We start from the raw sequence: 18,326 nt of genomic DNA, 5'->3' as shown, positions 1-18,326 counted from the left end.
GACCGCTTTAAATATAATGATTCAGATAGATTAGAAGGGATAGAGAAAGAAATACCTAGTACTACCACTAGCTAAAGGAAAGCTGGGTCACCTGTATTAATTTCAGACAATGTACACTTCACAGTACAGAGAATTATCTGGAATAAAGAGGCATATTGCATAATGATAAGGGGTCCATGCTTCAAAATGGCCTAAAATCCAAACAAGTATGGCCCTAATAACAGAGTATTAAAGCAGAGGCAAAAAAAAACCTGAGAGAACTCACACCCACAATGCGACATACTTCACATACAGTCCAATGTATAATTAAAAGCCTGACGGTAACAAGTGTTGGCCAGGATGTGGAGAAGTTACAACCTCCATATATTGCTGGTGGGAATGTTAAGACCATGCAGCCACTTTGGAAAACAGTCTGGCAGTTCCTCGGAAGGTCCAACATAGTTGCCATGTGGCCCCTAGGTATACAACTGAGATAAACGAACACATATATCCACTCCAAGACCTGTACCCCAATATCTATAGCAGCAGGTGGATAACCCAGAGTCCAGGAACTGATGAATGAATACACAAAATGTGCTATCTCCACACAATGGGACACTATTCAGCCATAAAAAGGAACGAAGTATTGATGCATGCTCCAACATGAATGGACCTTGCCAACATGCAGAAAACCAGTCACAAAAACCCACGTATTGTATGGTTCCATTTATATGAAATACCTAAAGAGAAAGAAGGTAGGAAAGTGGTTGCCCAAGGCTGGGAGACTGAGGAAGTGATGGGTAAAAGGAATGGAGGTTCTTTTTGGGGTGACAGAAATGTGCCAAAGCCAACTGTGGTGATATGTGAAGATATAAAAAACAAAAACATCGATCTGTATCCTTGCAGTTGGGTGAATTGTACACAGTGTGAATTATATCTCAAGAAAAATTGTTAGAAAAAAAGATAACTGTAACTGAAGGGAGAAATGGACAAATGGCCCCTTTCAGTGACAGATCAAGCAGGCAGATAATCAGTAAGGAAGGATGTGGGTGATCTGAAGGGCACACCCCAACTCGAGCTACAGATTCCTCCTGTAGCAGCGTGCTGGTAAATGTTTAACAACAGCTCTCCAGGGGAACAAACCTTGATCTGTAGCATTTGCTGAATTCCACAGCTGATTTCAAACCACCAGCAAAATGTCACTGAATCATGGAGTTGGAAAGGGGCTCACATAGTCGGCTTTCCCTTTCGTACGCTGTGGCTGGCTCACATTGGGTCAGAAACCAGACTGTTCAATTCCCAAGAACATGGGTGGCTTGAAACAGACCACAGAGAGGATATCTACACCACAGAGATCCGCCACAAATTAGGTACTTCTGTTTAGAGCCAGTTTATCAATACACACCAGCAAAAAACACCCCAACTCATGATTTTGCCTATGTCACCAAGAGACAGAATGCCCCTGGACAAGTCATGCCACCTTTGTTTCGGTTTATTCATCTATGAAGGACAGAACTGGAGGGGCTGACCTCCAAGTTCTCTTCCACAGCCCTCACTTACCATACAATCTAAGATCGTGTTAATGTGCAGTGACATTACTTTTCACAGTTCATCTGTGGCCCAAGAGGATGGTGACCCCGGCCTTCCCTCAAACCTCACTGCTCGCCAGGCCTCCCTTCGTCGTCTGAGATATAGGCGTGCAGAAGTTCTTTAGACCCACTGGCCCATTTGGTGTTCCCCTACCCCGAGCTTTGCACATCCTGTTCCCACTCCTTGGCTCACTCTCCCACATCCTCTTACTCTGGCCAACTCCTATTTATCCCATCAGACCTCTATGGGAGAGGTCACTTCCCCCAGAAAGCCTTCTTTGACTTTTTCCAAGGAGCTGAGGTATTTGTGCTATGTGGTTCCCTAGTTCCCTAGACCTTCACTATCATCATTCTTATCAGTCTTCACAGTTATTGCTTGTTTTATTGTCTGGCATCCCCACCCAAACTTAAGGGCCAAGAAGGCAGAGTATGTGTGTCTTTTCCTTTTCATGGCATCTTAAAGTCCTACACACCTGACATGCCAAGGGGACTTGACAGTTGTTGATTGAATACATGAGCATCTGCTTAATTAAGCACAGTGCTCTCAAAACGACAGACTTTTTGTTGTTGTTGTTGTTGCTTCTCAAGAAAAGGTATATACCCAAACAGAAATCCCCTTTGGATGAATGCTTTTACATTAGCAGATTTCTAGTAAGGGAGCAAATTTTATCAGACAGATGTGCCACTTTTGACAGGGTTTTTGACCCAATGGACATGAGATTCTCAGGCCCAATGGGACCACAATTTTCCAAGCAACCAGCCCAATGGGGCTACTTCAGCTACTTCTTGCCTGTATGGTGGGTTTTAGCCTCTCAAGGCTGCCCATTATAGGGATAAACTTTTAAATTGTCTACAGCAGAGCCTTGAAAAACTATTCATTTTGATTAAGAGGGAGGACCGTGGAGACATGAGGGTGGGGAACTCACATATGGTGATTTCATACTCAGAGAGCAGCGAATGGGACCACCTGCTGATGACGTCTCATGTTCCAAGGGATCATGGGAGTAGTGGGCCACTCCTCTGAACCCTTCCAAAGGGCACCAGGTGCTCTTCCTACTTGGATTCAGTTACCTCCAGAGCCTCGCTGAGATCATATGGAGGCGCTTTTCAGATTCTGTTCAAGACATTCTCAGACCAACATTTTAGGATTGCACTAGATCAACCAATCCTGCTGACGTGTAGGGAACTGAGGCCCAGAAAGGAGAATCTGCTTAAGGTCACTTGGCTGAGGCAGAGCCTATTAGAGTTCTGGGCCCTGATTCCCAGCCCCAGGTTCCTTCCACCGCAGCGCATCATCAACCAGATTCATCAACCAGATACTAGAGAATACAAAGACTCATGGAAGGGACAGAGCATACAGAAAAAGAGCCCAGGGAAATGTTGACCCAGCAAGAAAGTCCACTAGAAAATTCATCCTGTGCTCAAATACGTTTAGAACATTCCCCCATCTTCCCGTAGGTGTTTCCTTGATATATTTGAATGGGTTGGGAAAGAAATCAAGGGCCATGGGGCAAAACCATGAGTTTAGTGTAACTGGGGGAAGCTCTCTCTCTATGATCTTTCAACCAAGAAAGTTACAATACAATGGAGAAATACTATTATATAATGTAACCGACACAATATTAAATGGAGGAGGACTGTGCTGGAAAGGGCGAGGGGAAATAAGCTAAAGCGAATCTCAAAAGACACTGAGTTAGAGAAAATACAAAGTGCAAAAGAAGGTATGGTATTCCAGGAAAAGGCAGAGGCAGAGGGAGGGGTCCTGCTGTGGCCATCCATGTTCGGGATCAAGGCAACACATGTACAGTGTGTGTAACTCTGTCAATGGGGACACCTGCCAGGCTTAAGAAAACATTTGAGGAGGAGCTTGGCAGGAGAAACACTTGAAAAGCTATGGGGTGGGGGTAGACAGAGAATGTGCGCAAATCCCAGAGATGAAGCTAGTTAAGAGGGTCAGCTTGGGGATGGCTTTGGGTAAGAGGTAGAAGTAGTCTAGACATCATCCTGATAACAGAGGGTGATTGCAGGCTTCTGAGCCAGAGAGTGCGTCAACTCCTTGTTTTATGATAATTAATCTGCAGGAATGGTCAGCCTGTTACCACATGACCAAAGAAAGAAGTAAAGACAATTAAGTGTGACCCTTATGGCCTCCATGTGCTGAAGCACCCTGCCCCCAACTGCCCAGCCTGAATCATTCTGGACTCAGCCAGGGCTTGGAGAGACCACAGGACCTGCTTAGATGGTCATGTGCACTCTGCTTACCATGGGGTAAAGTCACCCACTGTTTGCTAAGACAATTCCCATTTTTAGTAGTTCAATCATTAGCCAAAGGCACTGAAGAAACAAAATCCTCTGACTACACCTAGGAGGATTTAGGCTCTACTGTTGGCTGCACTGCAGTAACACATGCTCTAAGATTTCTACTTTCTAGAGCATGTTTTATAGTCATAAAATTACAAGAGATAAACAGGAATCCCTCCTCCTAAGGCAGGTCCCACCTCCTCAGACTTGTCTTCGTTTGGAAGCTCTAACGTGACAAGGTGTTTTCAGCCATTTGTCAGCGGACAAGGATACACTCGGTGGAATTTTCAAGACGGACAAAGTGAATCTTATCAGCTATTCACTTGGCCACTTGTGAAACAGAATAATATGACAATAGTGACAATGGCTAATACTGAGTGAGCGATGACTTTGTACTAGACACAATCATTAGTTACTTTACAGGTATCAACGTGTATTTGCTTCTGGCCATATCCCCTCTGAGGAAGGGACACCCCACTTTACAGATGAGGAAACGAGGGTTTAGAGAAATAAGTTCCTTGCCCAAAATCATATACCTAATGAGCAGCGAAGACAGAGCCCAAGCCCTGAAGTCCTTGACCACCATATTGGGTTCTCAGTTCTATGGAAAGTATTATGAGAAATACAAAAATAGATGACAAGGTCCCTGATCTTTTTTTTTTTTTTCTTTTGAACACATACTATTAGTGGAAACTCTCAAACAAATTTAATCAGGAATTTCCCTCTGGTTCCAAACTTCCCATTTGCTCTGACCATCAGAATTCTACTTCTGATCAGGTCAGCAATAACGTGGCTTCCTCAGAGAAATGTAACTGGGCTTTTCCGCCCAAGCAAGCTCAGTCTCTGCCTCTCCTTATCCCTCCCCTTTATCATGTCACAGTGACTTCACCCCATGCTGTTACTGGCAGGTAACCCTGCACAAGTACATTTTGGTGTAAAGGAGATCTCACATTTAAGTAAACCTGAACCCACGGAACAGCAACTACTCCTGAGAAACTCTTGATGCTATTTAGCATTCCTTTACCAGGAGGGCAAGCCCTTCAATGACACAACACAGTACAGGGACAGAATAACTCATTACCGAAACACACAATTCTAAACTTAGTGTGTTTGCTAAAGCAGGTCACGTAGGGATCGGGTGGTGGAGGTGTTGTGGGGAGCCCATGGAGATGGATGGATGCAAATGGAGCCCAAGAAGTCTGAGGCAGCAGAGTCAGACCTTTGCAGCTTTCCAGTGCAAGTACATCTGTTGAGCCCGTTGGTCACTGGAGTACTTGCTTGTCCCTTCCCAGGCCTCTCAAGTGTTCACAGTAGTGGAATATTGCCAAGAAGAGGCTCCCTTCTCTGGAATAGCACCCAGCGCTGAGGTCTGGCCCTGCCCTAGGTGGGCCTTTTAACATGTATGAGGGACACGGTGTCACACATCACACATCCACTACCCTGTACCCCTCAAACAAGAGTATTATGGCACCATCATCATTGTCGTGTGCCTGTACCTCTTCAAGCCTTGCAGGGCTTCCAGAGGCCTTTCATGTCCGTTAGCTGATTTGAGTCTTTCAATATATGCCAAGATTACAGGCTTAACCATCTTATTTTATTGATTATTATCAGCTCTGTTTTATAAGTGAGGAACCTGGGGCTCAGGGAGATTAGGACACAATTAGTAAGTGGCAATGCAAGGAATTCAGTATTAGTTTGCTAGGGCTGATGTAACAAAGGACCATAGGTTGAATGGCTTAACAGAAATTTATTTCTCCCAGGCTGGAAGTCCCAGATTAAGGTACTGGCAGGATTGGTTTCTTCTGGGGCCTCTCTCTTCAACTGGTAAATGGGTCATCTCATGTCTTTACATGGTCCCCCTCTGTACATTTCTATGTCCTGACTTTTCTTATAAGAACAGCAGTCATATCAGATTAGGGCCCACCTATGTGACCTCATTTTACCTTTGAAGACCCTACCTCCACACGCAGTCACATCCTAAATCACTGGGGATTAGGACTTCAATGTACGAATTTGGAGAGGACACAATCCAGTACATAACCTCCTCTGATTCCATAGCCCTACACCCCCTATTCATCTAACCAATATGTATGGAGCCTCCCAGGTGCCAAGGATTGTACTCAGGACGTCTGCTACTGCTTTCTCACGTGATTCCCAAGACAGTCTTGGGTAATTCCACAGGAGAATGAGGAAACTACCTTTCAAGCAGTTTAAGTATCCTGCCCAGGAAAACATAACAAAGATGAAGTAGAGTGAGGATTCGGCTGCCGTTCTCCGAGTCCAAACCAGTGCTGTCTCCAATATACAACTTTGCTTCCCGTGTGAAATCACAGCTTGCAGCAATGGGACAGGGAGACCTGACAGTGGCAGCAGCAGGGTGGGATCTGGCAAGATGTCCTTCTTCAGAAAGATCATAAATCCCGTGGATCATGGCAGGCTCTCCTGCAGGGGGCTGCGGTGATGATGAAGTGAGTTACTGGGTGTGGAGTGTGCAGAACAGTGTCAGGTTTATAAAAAAAAGCTAAGGGTCTTGCTATCCATGGTTGTTGTTGCCACTGCTGGTGTGGTATGCTGGGGCTGTTTTTGTTATTATTATTATTATTGACTTCTGGATACAGAGAGTGGCTTGCATAGCCACAGCTATTTTTTTTCCTTTCCAAAATTACACACAAAGACCCAAACCTACAAAGATGGGGAGAAGGAGAGAAGAAATAACAGCAACATAATTTTGGAAGCTGGAAAGCAAAGGGAGGAGTGGTAAACAATTTAATAGACCCTAGAAAGGGGGATGCCCGGGTGGCTCAGTTGGTTGAGCATCTGACTCTTGATTTCAGCTCAGGTCATGATCTTGGGGTTGTGAGATCAAGCCCCACATCTGGCTCCACACTCAGCAGGGATTCTGCTTGAGATTTTCTCCCTTTCCCTCTGCCCCTCCTCCTGCTCATGCACACTGAGAACACACACTCTAAATAAGTAAAGTCTTTTTTAAAAAAAATAGACTTGAGAGAGAGCTTAATCAAGAGCCTGCAACGGGGAAAGTCGAGAATGGTTACATTTATACTGTAGAATCTCCTGTCCTCCATCCCACCCAAAGCTCAGGAATTTGCAGTGACAGTTACTTCTGAAGATGAAGGTGGAGAGAGAGACAAAACAGTCAGTTGAAAAGTGATTACAAACTCAGACTCTCTTCTTTACTCTGCACAGCCCCTTCCCTGGCCTCAGAGGTTTATTCTCTGGAGAAGAGAGAGAGGGGGTCTCTAGACCAGGGTGGGATGGTGGCAGAGGAGAGGCAGCAGGGTACAGACCTAGAAATGGAGGGGCCCATTGGATCATGTACCCTAGAAGCAGGGCCTTCCAGGTCTGTCTCCTCGTGTAGCTCCTATAGTCCTGACCTCTAAGTCCTTTCTCTTTGGGCAGAATGCTGGAAGATTCTTCCCAGGGTAATCTGAACACTCTAAGGGGAAAGTTCTGAAAGTACGGACTGTCAGGTGCTCCCCAACTTTGTAGGTAGGTTGAAGCCCAAGTTGACTAACCCAATACCCAAATGACAGTTCCAGAAAGAGAAAACAGAAAGAATTATTAAAGAGAGATATTTTCCAGAATGGAAGGATATGTTTTTCTAAATTGAAAAAGTTTATCCAGAGCCCAGTGCAATGGATGAAAAGTGGTCTATGCTACATCATTAACAAGCTTCCAGGAGAAAGAAATAGATCCATCAAAAGGATGAAGAAGTGAAAGAGCTTCAGACTTCTTAACAGCGACGCTGTGAGGTAGAAGGCAATGGAACTATACCTTCAGATTTTGAGTGAAAATGGATTTCAATCCAGAATTCTACACCTAGCCCAAAGTCTTTATAAAGTTTGAGAGTAAGATAAAGATGATTTTTTTATTTTTAAAAAGATTTTATTTATTTATTGGAGAGAGAGAGAGTGCACACACAAGCAGAGGGAGCAGCAGGCAGAGGCAGAGGGAGAAGCAGGCTCCCCATGGCCTCCCCCTAACATGGGCCTTGATCCTAGGACCCTGAGATCATGATCTGAGCCAAAGGCAGATGCTTAACCAACTGACTCACTCAGGTGCCCCAAGATGATTTTACATATAAAAGGAAAGTCTAAAAAATGTATTGCCCGTCCTTCTCAAAAGACTGCTGGGGCTGCTTTACTACACCAAGGGAGTGTACTGAGAAAGAGAGGTGGGATACAGGAGACAGGAGCTCTCACAGAAGAGAGAGGCTGAGGGAAGCATGAGGACAGTAGTACAGGGACAGCCCAGGATGACAGCTAGGCAGCAGCCGCCAGGGCACTGTCCAGACCGGAGTGGTTTGGAGGACTCCAGGAGACAGCTACCCACGAACATGAAGTTGATAGAGTACCCATTGCACTGAAACATGCTGCAGGGAGATGTGGACAATTTGTAGAGTTTGTGTTGAACTAATAAGCACATAGAAAGTACAGAGATAATTACTATTTCCAGGGAAAACAAAGAAAAAGTATAGGAAAAGTAATACCTTACCACATGGCTTAGTTCCAAATAGTATTTTTTTTAAAGATTTTGTTTATTTGAGAGAGAGCATGAGTGCAGGGGAGTGGGGGGATGGAGGAGGGAGAGGCAGAGGGAGAAGGAGAAGCAGACTCCCCACTGAGCAGAGAGCCCTAGGTGGGGCTCAATCGCAGGGCCCCGGGATCATGACCTGAGCCAAAGGCAGACTCTTAGCCGACTGAGCTACCCAGGCTCCCTCGAAATAGTGCTTCACAGTCATAATAATTTATATAATGCATATCCATTTAACCACAATTATAGCGAACTCTACTGAAAGGAAGGGAGGATGGGAGGTTGGGATGGGAGTGTGGATGTCACGGGGCAGTGAGCAGGTGGGAAGGGGGGCAAAGAAGCCAACTCTCACTTCTGCGGTGGAAAGTCAGTACATAATGTCTAGAATAAAGTTTTATGAAAGTCACCAAAAAAGCATGTTATTCAGAAATACAAAGGTCTGTACCAAAAGCATCAGTTGAAAAAACTGAAAATGGTTGTCTCCGTGGAAGAGGAAACTAGACGGGAGTGGGAGGAGGGTAGAACACAGCTTTTTATTTGTTGAAGCACCTTGCAAGATGGTTTGAATCTTTATCTATATGGATATCGTTGATTAAGATAACATCTAAGCTTTATAGTACCTCACTGTGTAAACTCAAGTGAGTTCCTGCCCACTTTTGGTTTCAAGTTCCGCATCTAGGAAATGGAGTTGATGTAGTTTGTCTCTGGGCCCTTCTTGATCTAACATTCGAGATTCCCGACACCTTTCCATTACACAGTCAGCCCTTATATCCTTAGCAGTGTTATATCACAGTATCATTCTCTAGAATGGCTGGAGGAATGTTGCCAGCAGAGGATACCACTCTGTGGGGGAGATGATCCCAGAGGGTCCTGAGCGATTTTCTGAGGGCAGATCATAGAAGACTAGGAAGAGAGAACGAAACCATCATTCTAATGTCTCCTCCTCCTCTGCTTTTATTAGCATTAGATAAATTGAGAATGTAATGAAAGAAGGCAGGGGTCTAAATATTAGACCTTCCAATTTTTAGCACAGGCTTTACCTAGAGATCTTACCCAAGTCAAGAAATGCTGAACTGTGCCACTGGCAGGAGATGATCCCAGGGAGTGAGCATCGGTTCCCCAGGCTAGGCACACGCCATCCCCTTTGGACTCGCAGGGAGACATGGTATGTCAGTATGTCTCCAGCTTTGTCCAGGGAAACCCCTCCCAAGCCTCCCCTTGTTGGCTTTGTCTTTCCATCACGCTGAGGGCAAGGCATTTAAGATCCAGTTTTACTAGGTCCTCAGGGGTTTTGCCTAAATCTTTGTTCCATGCTCTTCATTCTTATTTGACTTTTTTATGAACAGGATCATCAACAAGGAAAGCCCTTCCTAAGCTCCTCTTGAGTACAGAGTGATCTAGAGTGGGCCAAGGCAGAGACACCTCTCCCCTCGTGGCTCCCCGAGCGTGGAAAGTTCTAAAGAATTAAGGGAGAAGTCATAACTTCCCCTGTGCTAGATAAGGACTAAATTTTAGTGCTCAAAGTGAGATGTTAATCATTAATGAGACTTCCCATGAGTAAAATGCCTTGTCATTCCCCACTTGCTTTCAGATCCTTCACCTCTATCCCCTTAGTCTGACTTGGAGCCATCACAGTCTGCTCCTGTGTGGAAGAGACAATGCAGCTCCAGGTCAACGGAAGCCAGTTCCAAAGAGGTTCAGGAACTTGCTCAGGAATAGTTCTCGAAGGATTCTCTAGAAACCGTTTAGCTCTTTTACCCTGGGTGGCTATAAGGTTGGTGAAGGGAAAACTGAGTTTATGCCTTTCTCCATTGTTTAAATTTTTTAAAGATTTTATTTATTTATTTATGAGAGAGAGAGAGAGAATGAGAGAGAGAGAGAGAGAGAGAAAGATAGGCATAGGGAGAAGCAGGCTCCCTGTGGGGACCCCGATGTGGGTCTCGATCCCAGGACCCCGGGATCACGCCCTGAGCCAAAGGCAGATGCTCAACCACTGAGCCACCCAGGTGCCCCTCTCTGCTGCTTAAATTTTTGTTTTTCCTAGGACTGCTACTTTTATAATTTAAAAAAAAAGGATTTGAATTTTATAAGATGGAGAAAAGGAATTCATACTTCTGATGTTATTCCAGGAATCCCTTTTGGAGCTCGGGATGGATAAAAGATCTCCAATGTTCTTTCAATACATTTTAGTAAAAGTCAAGATACAATTAGTTAACCTTTATTGAGGACCTACTGTGTGGCAGGCACTATTCAAAAATTATTTAGGCCTACTGAATCACAAAATCTCCACAACCTCATGAGATAGGTATATACAATTATCATTCTCACTTTACAGGTGAGGACAATGAGGCATGGTAATAAGATGCTTGGCCAGTATGACAGAGACCATGTTCTTTATCACCCTCTGCCACAGTGGTCCTGACTTCTGAACTCTGAAAGAATACAAAGATACATTCCTGACTGCCAAGCCTTTGGTTATCTTCCCAAGGGCCCCCAGCTGTCCTGAGGTGGATCACACCGTCTCTCTCTCTCATGTTGCATAGAGAGAGGTGCGCTCTCTGAGGGTCAGCTGCTCCCACTGAGCAGCTCAGAGGAAAATGGACAGGCACCGAGTCTGATGTAGAGGAAGAGAAAGTACTTTGAACCCACTCTTAAAGAAGGCCTGTCCTTCAAAACCTCTACCTCTCACTGTGTGTGTGTGTGTGTGTGTGTGTGTGTGTGTGTAAAGATGGAAGAGGGTTTTTTTTTTTTTTAAGTCATGGCTGGAAAGAGTGGACACACGGTGAGCCACTGCCACCCTCTGCCATAGCACACAGAGGAGTCCTAGGAACTCCTGGCAGGGGACAGAGAGACAGTGTCCTGGGCCACTAGAGGCTGGACTCTGTCTCAGATAAGGACCAGAAGAAAGGGGGCCAATGCCTGGCAGTGTGGGCTCTCCTTAAAGTGTGAGCCACCAGCCAGAGAAAGGACTTCTTTCCTTAGTTCTTGAATGCTGGCCAATTAGCTGCCAACTAGTTTATGTATAAATTCCAGCAGGAAGGCCGAAAATTCAATCTCCACTCTAGGAATCAGCTTTCTCTTCCTAAATCTGGTCTTGCCAATCTCACAAATAAGCGCCTGTATCACCCAAAATATGGTCTCTGCCTGGGCTTAAGAACAGCCAGAAGCAAATAGGTGGAGACACACACACAGCCTCCCTAGGCAGCTGCACACAGACTGCCCCTTAGCCTCTTCTGTAGCAGCTTCACACAAAGCAACATGAGAAACAGAGATCACATCATCCTCATCAACCCATAAAATGAGATAGGAAGGAATGGGGCGAGGGGCTTTTAGGGTCAAGGAGTTAGGAATGCTTCCAACGCAGACTTTTAAGAAGCACACGCCCACTGGATTGCAAGGCTCTGGAGCTTTACGGACTAGAAGAACAAATACTTAGTGAACACCGACTATAAGCAGGCTATTGTTCTAGGCAGACCAGGTAAGAACTCCTGTGTGGAGCTCTCGATCACAGAATAGGAATCTTAAGTAAAAACATAAGCTCTGCAAAGGGAACCTGCTAAACACTTGGTACAGTGAGATATTACATTGCTCAGGGAAGGCATGATCCCCAGGACAGGCTGGGTGGCCAGGGAAGGCCTCGCATAGCAGAGGCACTTGACATAGTCTCAGAGGCAGAATGGAATATTTCTCAATCTCTGGTCCCCAAGTCACCTGAAAAACACTTAAAAAAAAAAAAAAATCTGGATTCCTAAACCTCACTCCAGACCTACTGATTCAAAGACTCTAGGAATGTTACCCTGGAATTACTATTCTTTTTTTAAAAAGATAATATAATGACAGTAAATTTAAAACAGACACAGCAGTAGATAGGATAGTGAACCCTTATGTGCACATCACCCAGCCTCAGCGATCATAATCTCAGAGCTGTTTTTTTTCTCACCAGTATCCTTATCTCTTTCCCCTCCACCAGTATTATGGAATCTCCAAACCTTTTGAACCAGGGACTCTGAGGCAGTCAGAACATGGATGCGAACTGGGAACCACTCATTGATCAAGACACAGATTAGGAGCAAGGGATTTCCAGAGACGGGGGTACAAAGGCTCAGAGAAAGGAAAAAGAATGGTATTGAGGGTAGAATGGCAAATAATTTGGAGCACCTAGAGTGGGATATATGGTTACAGGGAGCAGTGATAAGAGTCACAAGATCATTGGGGGCCGCCAGGGCCCCGTCAGCACAGGCGGTATCATTGTGAGAGACATAGTAAGCCATCTCCTTCCGGTAGAAAAAGCACCCCATTCCTGGGCTGAAGCCGGCCACACAAGCAGAGCCCACCTAGACACCATCCGCCACTCACTGCTGCGCCATGGCCAGCCCACAGAGCTGTGCACAGGAGGGCCAGAGCGTGAGGGAGCCTGCAGGATGCTAAAAGGGGAATGTGTGACAACCGCATGCTTTCAAGGAATGTTGGGTGGCAACGGAGGGCGAGGACACAGAGGAGGGCAGGGATCCGAGAGGCAGGGAGGGAGTCAGGCCAGCAGACCACTACACTACACACTCACCTGGAAAGAAGGCAGAAAGCCCCAAAGGTCAGGCCCCTAGAGAGGTTTGGGAGGGAGCGCTTGTGTGGGTTGAGAACTAGGGGCTGTGTCACACAGAGTGGCACACAGGACTCATCTGAAAGCACGCACGTGTTGGCATCACTCAGGCAGAACGGTGAGGGGAAGAGGAAGGAGGGATGAAGGCCCCGGGGAAAAGCAGTATTTAGAGAATGGAGGTGGGTGGGGAGCAGCAGCTGGGCCAGGTGATACCAAGACTGAAGAAGATTGGTCAGGGCGGTGGGAAGGAGGGGTGGGTGGAAGGGAGGGGAAAGTATGGCTTCTGGAAGCTGACAGAGCACAAATGTTCACAGGTGTGATGAGAGGGAAGCAGAAAGGGGAGACATAGACGTGTAAGAGACAGGTGAGTCAGAGTACCTGGAATGACAAGCCAAAGAGTTTGGACTTGGACTTGAAACGGCAGGGTGACAGGTGTCATGGTGTAGAGCATGAGCTCATCAGTCACTTAGGTTTCCTAGGTCTGCAACTGACCATGTAGGGTCTTGAGCAAGCTACTTGAGAAGTCTCTGAATCCCTGCTAGTAAGCTGGATGATTACACCCACTGTAATGGGGGAGGAGTGGGGGTGATGTCTCAAAGGATAGCAGTCCTTCTTCCTGTCATTGGCACCTAACAAGGCACTGCTTGTAGTATGGGTGGGCTCTTCATATACCTAGCTCCTGTTTCTCGAACTGGCTTGTAGGTTGTTTCGGGGGCAGAGATTAGGGTTTCATAGTAATTGAAGTCAATGGTCATTTGTTGACTATTTACTCTGTGTAAGACAAGAAGAGCATGGAAAATAAGATGATTGAGGGATTTAAGGGAAAAAAAGGTCTTTAAGGGAGTTTGTAACTTAGTGAGGGATCCACAGCGATGCCTAACGTTCACACAAGGTGGACGGTGGTAGGCTCAGCAACAAAAATCTCAAACCCCGTTCATTCCCAGATTGCAAATGGAAGTGTGGGTGGTGGAGAAACTTGCTGTGGCTTTGGGCAGGCAGGCGGTGTTGTGTGAGGCCTCTGGGCTGGACAGAGGAGGGCAGAGGGGGGCATAAGCACAGGCACCCTGGGAGCTGGCAGGTGAGTTTGAGAAAAAAGAAGAGCCTTGGTGGGCTCGAAACAAGGTGCTGTGAGGAGTGAGGAGAGAAAGGTGTGCCACACTGTAGCAGACACAACCTAAGTGGAGCCCCAGTGAGTCTCACTCTGGCACAATCTCATCTGGAATAACCAAAAGAACGTGGAAAAGGTGATGTGATGTCACTATTGTGATAATGTGACGTTAAAGGGCAAAGGAATTTTGCAAATGAAATAAAGGTCCCTAATCATTTGAGTTAAACAAATTGGGAGATTATCCTGGGGAGGTCTAATCTAATCAAGTGATCCTATTAAAAGAGGGTCCAAGCCTTCCCTGAAGCTAGAGACTCCAAGCAGGAAAGGCTCTGTCTTTGAAAGGCTTTCGCCTTGGAGAAGCCAGCCGCGTGCTGCAAGGAACTGAGGTCTGCCCACTAGCACGTGAGCCTGGAAGAGGATCCCAAGCTTCAGACAAGCATGCAGCGTGACACCCTGATCACAACAGAGAGGTCCCAAGCCAAGGGCCAGGGTCCACCGTGCCTGAACTCCTGGACCACAGAAGCCAAGAGATAATAAATGGGTTCTGTCTGAAGCCCTGGAGTCTGTGGTATTTTGTTACGCAGCGATAGGCAGCAAACACATGGACACACGCGGTGTGGAGGGCCGTGACCGGCAGGCTGTGAAGTTCAGACTGTATTGTGTAGGCCAGGGGGAGGCACTGACTATTATTGAGCAGAGAGACACATACTTCAGGAAACTAAGAGTCGTCAGTAAAAAGGAAGTGAGGGTTGGTCAGAACCCCTCGATGAGCATTTAATCAGAGCACTGCTCCCAGGAGAGGGTCAGGAAGGTTCTAGTGACTAAGTTCTGGGTTGAACCCAACCAGCTATTCTTCTACCCAACTGAAAAAAAAAAAAAAAAAAAAAAAAAAGGTGGGGGGAGCAAAAACCGAGTCAAGAAATTGACAGCCATTGAGAAAATCTTAAGGAACGTTAGTGTCCTTGTTGCTAATTATAAATATTTACTCCTCCCAGAATTCCTGACCTCACAGAAGAGCCTGCGTAAATAGCCCTGCTCCCTTACTGGAAAATTTGTGTGTGTGTGTGTGTGTGTGTGTGTGTGTGTGTGTGTTCCATGTTTTCTTGGAAGGGGGACAGGGCGGCAGTAAGGGACTGGATGATCTGCAGTAACTTCCTGTTGGATATTGTCTAGCTCCCCTTCCCTTCCCCTCCTCCTCGAATCATAAACCCAGAGGACCACCCCCCCCCCACCCCCAGCAACTCCTCCTCCTTCGATTCTATCTGCTGGAGACTACCAAGCCAAACAAACTCAGGAAGTGGCAAGAGGTGGGGAAGGGGAGGAAGTTCATGGCACAGGAGGAAAAAGTAAAGAGAATGCCCCTGATGTTGAAGGAAGAGGGTGGGGGAGAGAGAGAGAGATGAAGGTCACTCCAAGGTTGCTGGGCCCCAAGCCTCTAAAATGCCATGCTTGGGCTTTCGATCAAAACTGGCACAAACAGCAGGTCAGATCTCCTGAGGCTATTCAAATATTAACATTCACAGTGATAAACAGCCCCCAAAAAAGTCCTCTGTGAGCAAATTAGAACAAACAACTAATCTAAAGCGGGTTGCTAAGAGACCAGTTGGGCAGGAGCCAAAGTCAGTTCAAGTGTCTGGAGAATTCTTTAGTTTTTTCACTTTCAGGGAAGGCAGGAGGAGGGAAGAGCTACCTGTAGATGACTCCATGTTGGTGGAGGAACATGAGGGCTGACGTAACCTCTGCAGCATAGAACCGGGAACGAGGCTCATCGAATTTTCGGGAGCGCTGAATCTGGAACATGAGGTCTCCACCGTTTACATACTCCATGACGAAAAAGAGGCGGTCCTGAAAGGAGAGCAGAAAATGCCATTTAGGTAATTCCACGGCCACTGCCCACACAAGCCAGAGGGTGTCCTGAGCCTGAAGTCAGGGGGGAAGAAGGTGCAGTGGTAGGTGAATCCCGGTAGCACCCAATCATGACAAGACAGAAGAGAGATAATCCAGACAGCACACGGATTAGGGTACGTGGTGTTATTTGAAATCTCTTTCTCTCTTTTACTTTTATGAACATCAGCTTAGTTCAGTGGGCGAAGCCCAAAACCGACAGAAAGGAGACCTGGGTCTTTGATCTCTGTGATGACCTTGAAACGTGGCCTTGGGTAAGTCTCTCCCTCTGGAGGCTCCAGTTACCTTTATATGTGTGGTAGGTTGGATAATGGCTCCCCCAAATTATCTGCGTCCTAATCACTTAACGTGCGAATGTTACCTGAGACAGCAAAGAAAGGACTCTGCAGATGTGATAAGGATCTTGAGGTGGGAAGTTATTCTGGATCACCAGGGGGTGCCCTAAATGCAATCACAGGTGTCCTTAGAAGAGAAACGCAGGGGGAGACTTGAGAAGCAGGGAGAAGGCAACAAGGCCACAGAGGCGGAGACTGTGACATGTCCACAAGCCAAAGAACATGGCAGCTACCAGAAGCTGGAAGAGGGAAGGATGGATGGACTCTCCCCGAGGGCCTGAGGAGACAGCAGGATCCAGGAGACACCTTGGTTTCGGCCCAGTGACATGGGTCCCAGACTTCTGGCCTCTAGAACTATGAGAGAATAGATTCACTTTGTTTTAAGCCCCCAGTGCGGGGGCGGACGCCTGGGTGGCTCAGCGGTTGGGCATCTGCCTTTGGCTCAAGGCGTGATCCTAGAGTTATGGGATCGAGTCCCACGTCGGGCTCCCTGCATGGAGCCTGCTTCTCCCTCTGCCTGTGTCTCTGCCTTTCTCTCTCTCTCTCTGTGTCTCTCATGAATAAATAAATAAAATCTTTAAAAAAAATAAATAACCCCCCAGTGGGTGGTAATGTGTGAAGGCACCCCCCTGGGAAAGTACTACAAAGTCTCACAGACTAATGGGGCTGCGAGTGCCCCCTTCTGTGAGGGCCACTTTTCACTCTGGAGGCTGTGCCTTCTGGGGTTCCCATCCTGCCACATTTCCTACGATTTCTTTCCTCAAGGTGGCCTTCTGAATGGCCCGACCACACTCACACCTCACCTTCTAAAGAAGGAGGGGCCTTCTTTCTCTGCACTCCATGACAATGTGTGAAGCAGACGGATGGAAAGGCACTTTTGGCAGTTTCTTGACTACTATTTCCTAAGCCCGTAAGGAGTGGGGTACCGTACTGGGTGGGAGGCAAAGACTGTCAAGCCAGCGCTGTTGTTCCTGTGGAACCTACGATCCAGGGGTGGAGATGGGGAAATGGGCCGGATGAAGAAAATAAAACAGGAGCAGAGTGCCTTAAAGATGATAGAGCAAGAGAAGGTGGGCTCTCTAAACTGGGGGCCACGGAGGATTCTGGACACAGCTAGGGCCTGAGGCAGCAAGGAGGTGGGGGTGGGGAGCATGAACCAATCCCAGGATTTGGGGACAGAGTGACACTGCCGAGGTGAGAGCTGAGTGGGTCCGTGGAGGAAAAAGGTTCAAGGAGCAAAAGGAAAACAGTGACGCTGGAGAGGCCAGAGGGTCAGAGCACCTTCTTACCATCCAGACAGAGTCTAGGTGAAGCTGCCAGGAGGGGGTGAGCATATCGTTTTCAACCAAAATTACTAGAGACATCTCTGTTAAGACTGAGTAAAAATCATGATCCTTCTCTATTCAAGAAGCAGTCCTGATGGCATATTTAATTTATCTTTGGCATTGCTTTGCGAGTATGGCCACCATTAAGCGTTGTTAGGAGTTCAGACTCCTCCCCCAGCAGTCTCTAGATTTTTCCACACTACTCTGGTACTCACAGTGGGCCTGCGGTCTAGCTGCCTTTCCATTTGTCTTCCTTCCCCCTTCAAGGCCTGCCCCGTTTTTCTCCCCAGAGTACGATTCTGGGCTCAAAAGGACCCAGGCTGCCTTGCCAACCATTCACTCAATCGCCCATTCCCCCATTCAAATCCTCATTGCCAATGGCCCAACACTCAGGGGAGTGTGCAAAGGTGGGCCTCAGGCAGCGGTAGTGTGCAAAGCTCCCCATGGGACTGCCAAGTGCAGCCCAGGTTCAGCCCCACTCTCCCTCCTGGTCTCTGCCAAGGTGTCTGAGAGGCACACGGACTATACGTCATTCAGATTTTTCTTCTTCTGTCTTCTTCTTGTCCCCCACCAAGAGCACGGGTTCTCAAGCTTGGCATCGGGGTCGCACGAAGCCTTGTTGGAACACGGATTTTG

At 46.9% G+C, this 18,326-nt stretch overlaps 1 protein-coding gene across 4 annotated transcripts in view; it reads right to left on the bottom strand.

The window, feature by feature from the left end:
- PRKCE (protein kinase C epsilon) overlaps positions 1-18,326 on the bottom strand; it is a 525,000-nt gene that overhangs the window by 70,736 nt on the left and 435,938 nt on the right. For all 4 annotated transcript variants that reach the window (XM_049115863.1, XM_025465791.3, XM_035695928.2 and 1 more), the window contains exon 11: positions 15,816-15,970. In XM_049115863.1, coding sequence (XP_048971820.1) covers positions 15,816-15,970 — 155 coding nt within the window. The remainder of the gene's footprint in view (positions 1-15,815; positions 15,971-18,326) is intronic.

This window comes from Canis lupus, chromosome 10 (genome assembly GCF_003254725.2).
Source record: "Canis lupus dingo isolate Sandy chromosome 10, ASM325472v2, whole genome shotgun sequence".
NCBI lineage: Eukaryota > Metazoa > Chordata > Mammalia > Carnivora > Canidae > Canis > Canis lupus.
Note: the sequence above shows the minus strand (reverse complement) of the source record. Positions and strands in the feature narration are given on the sequence as shown.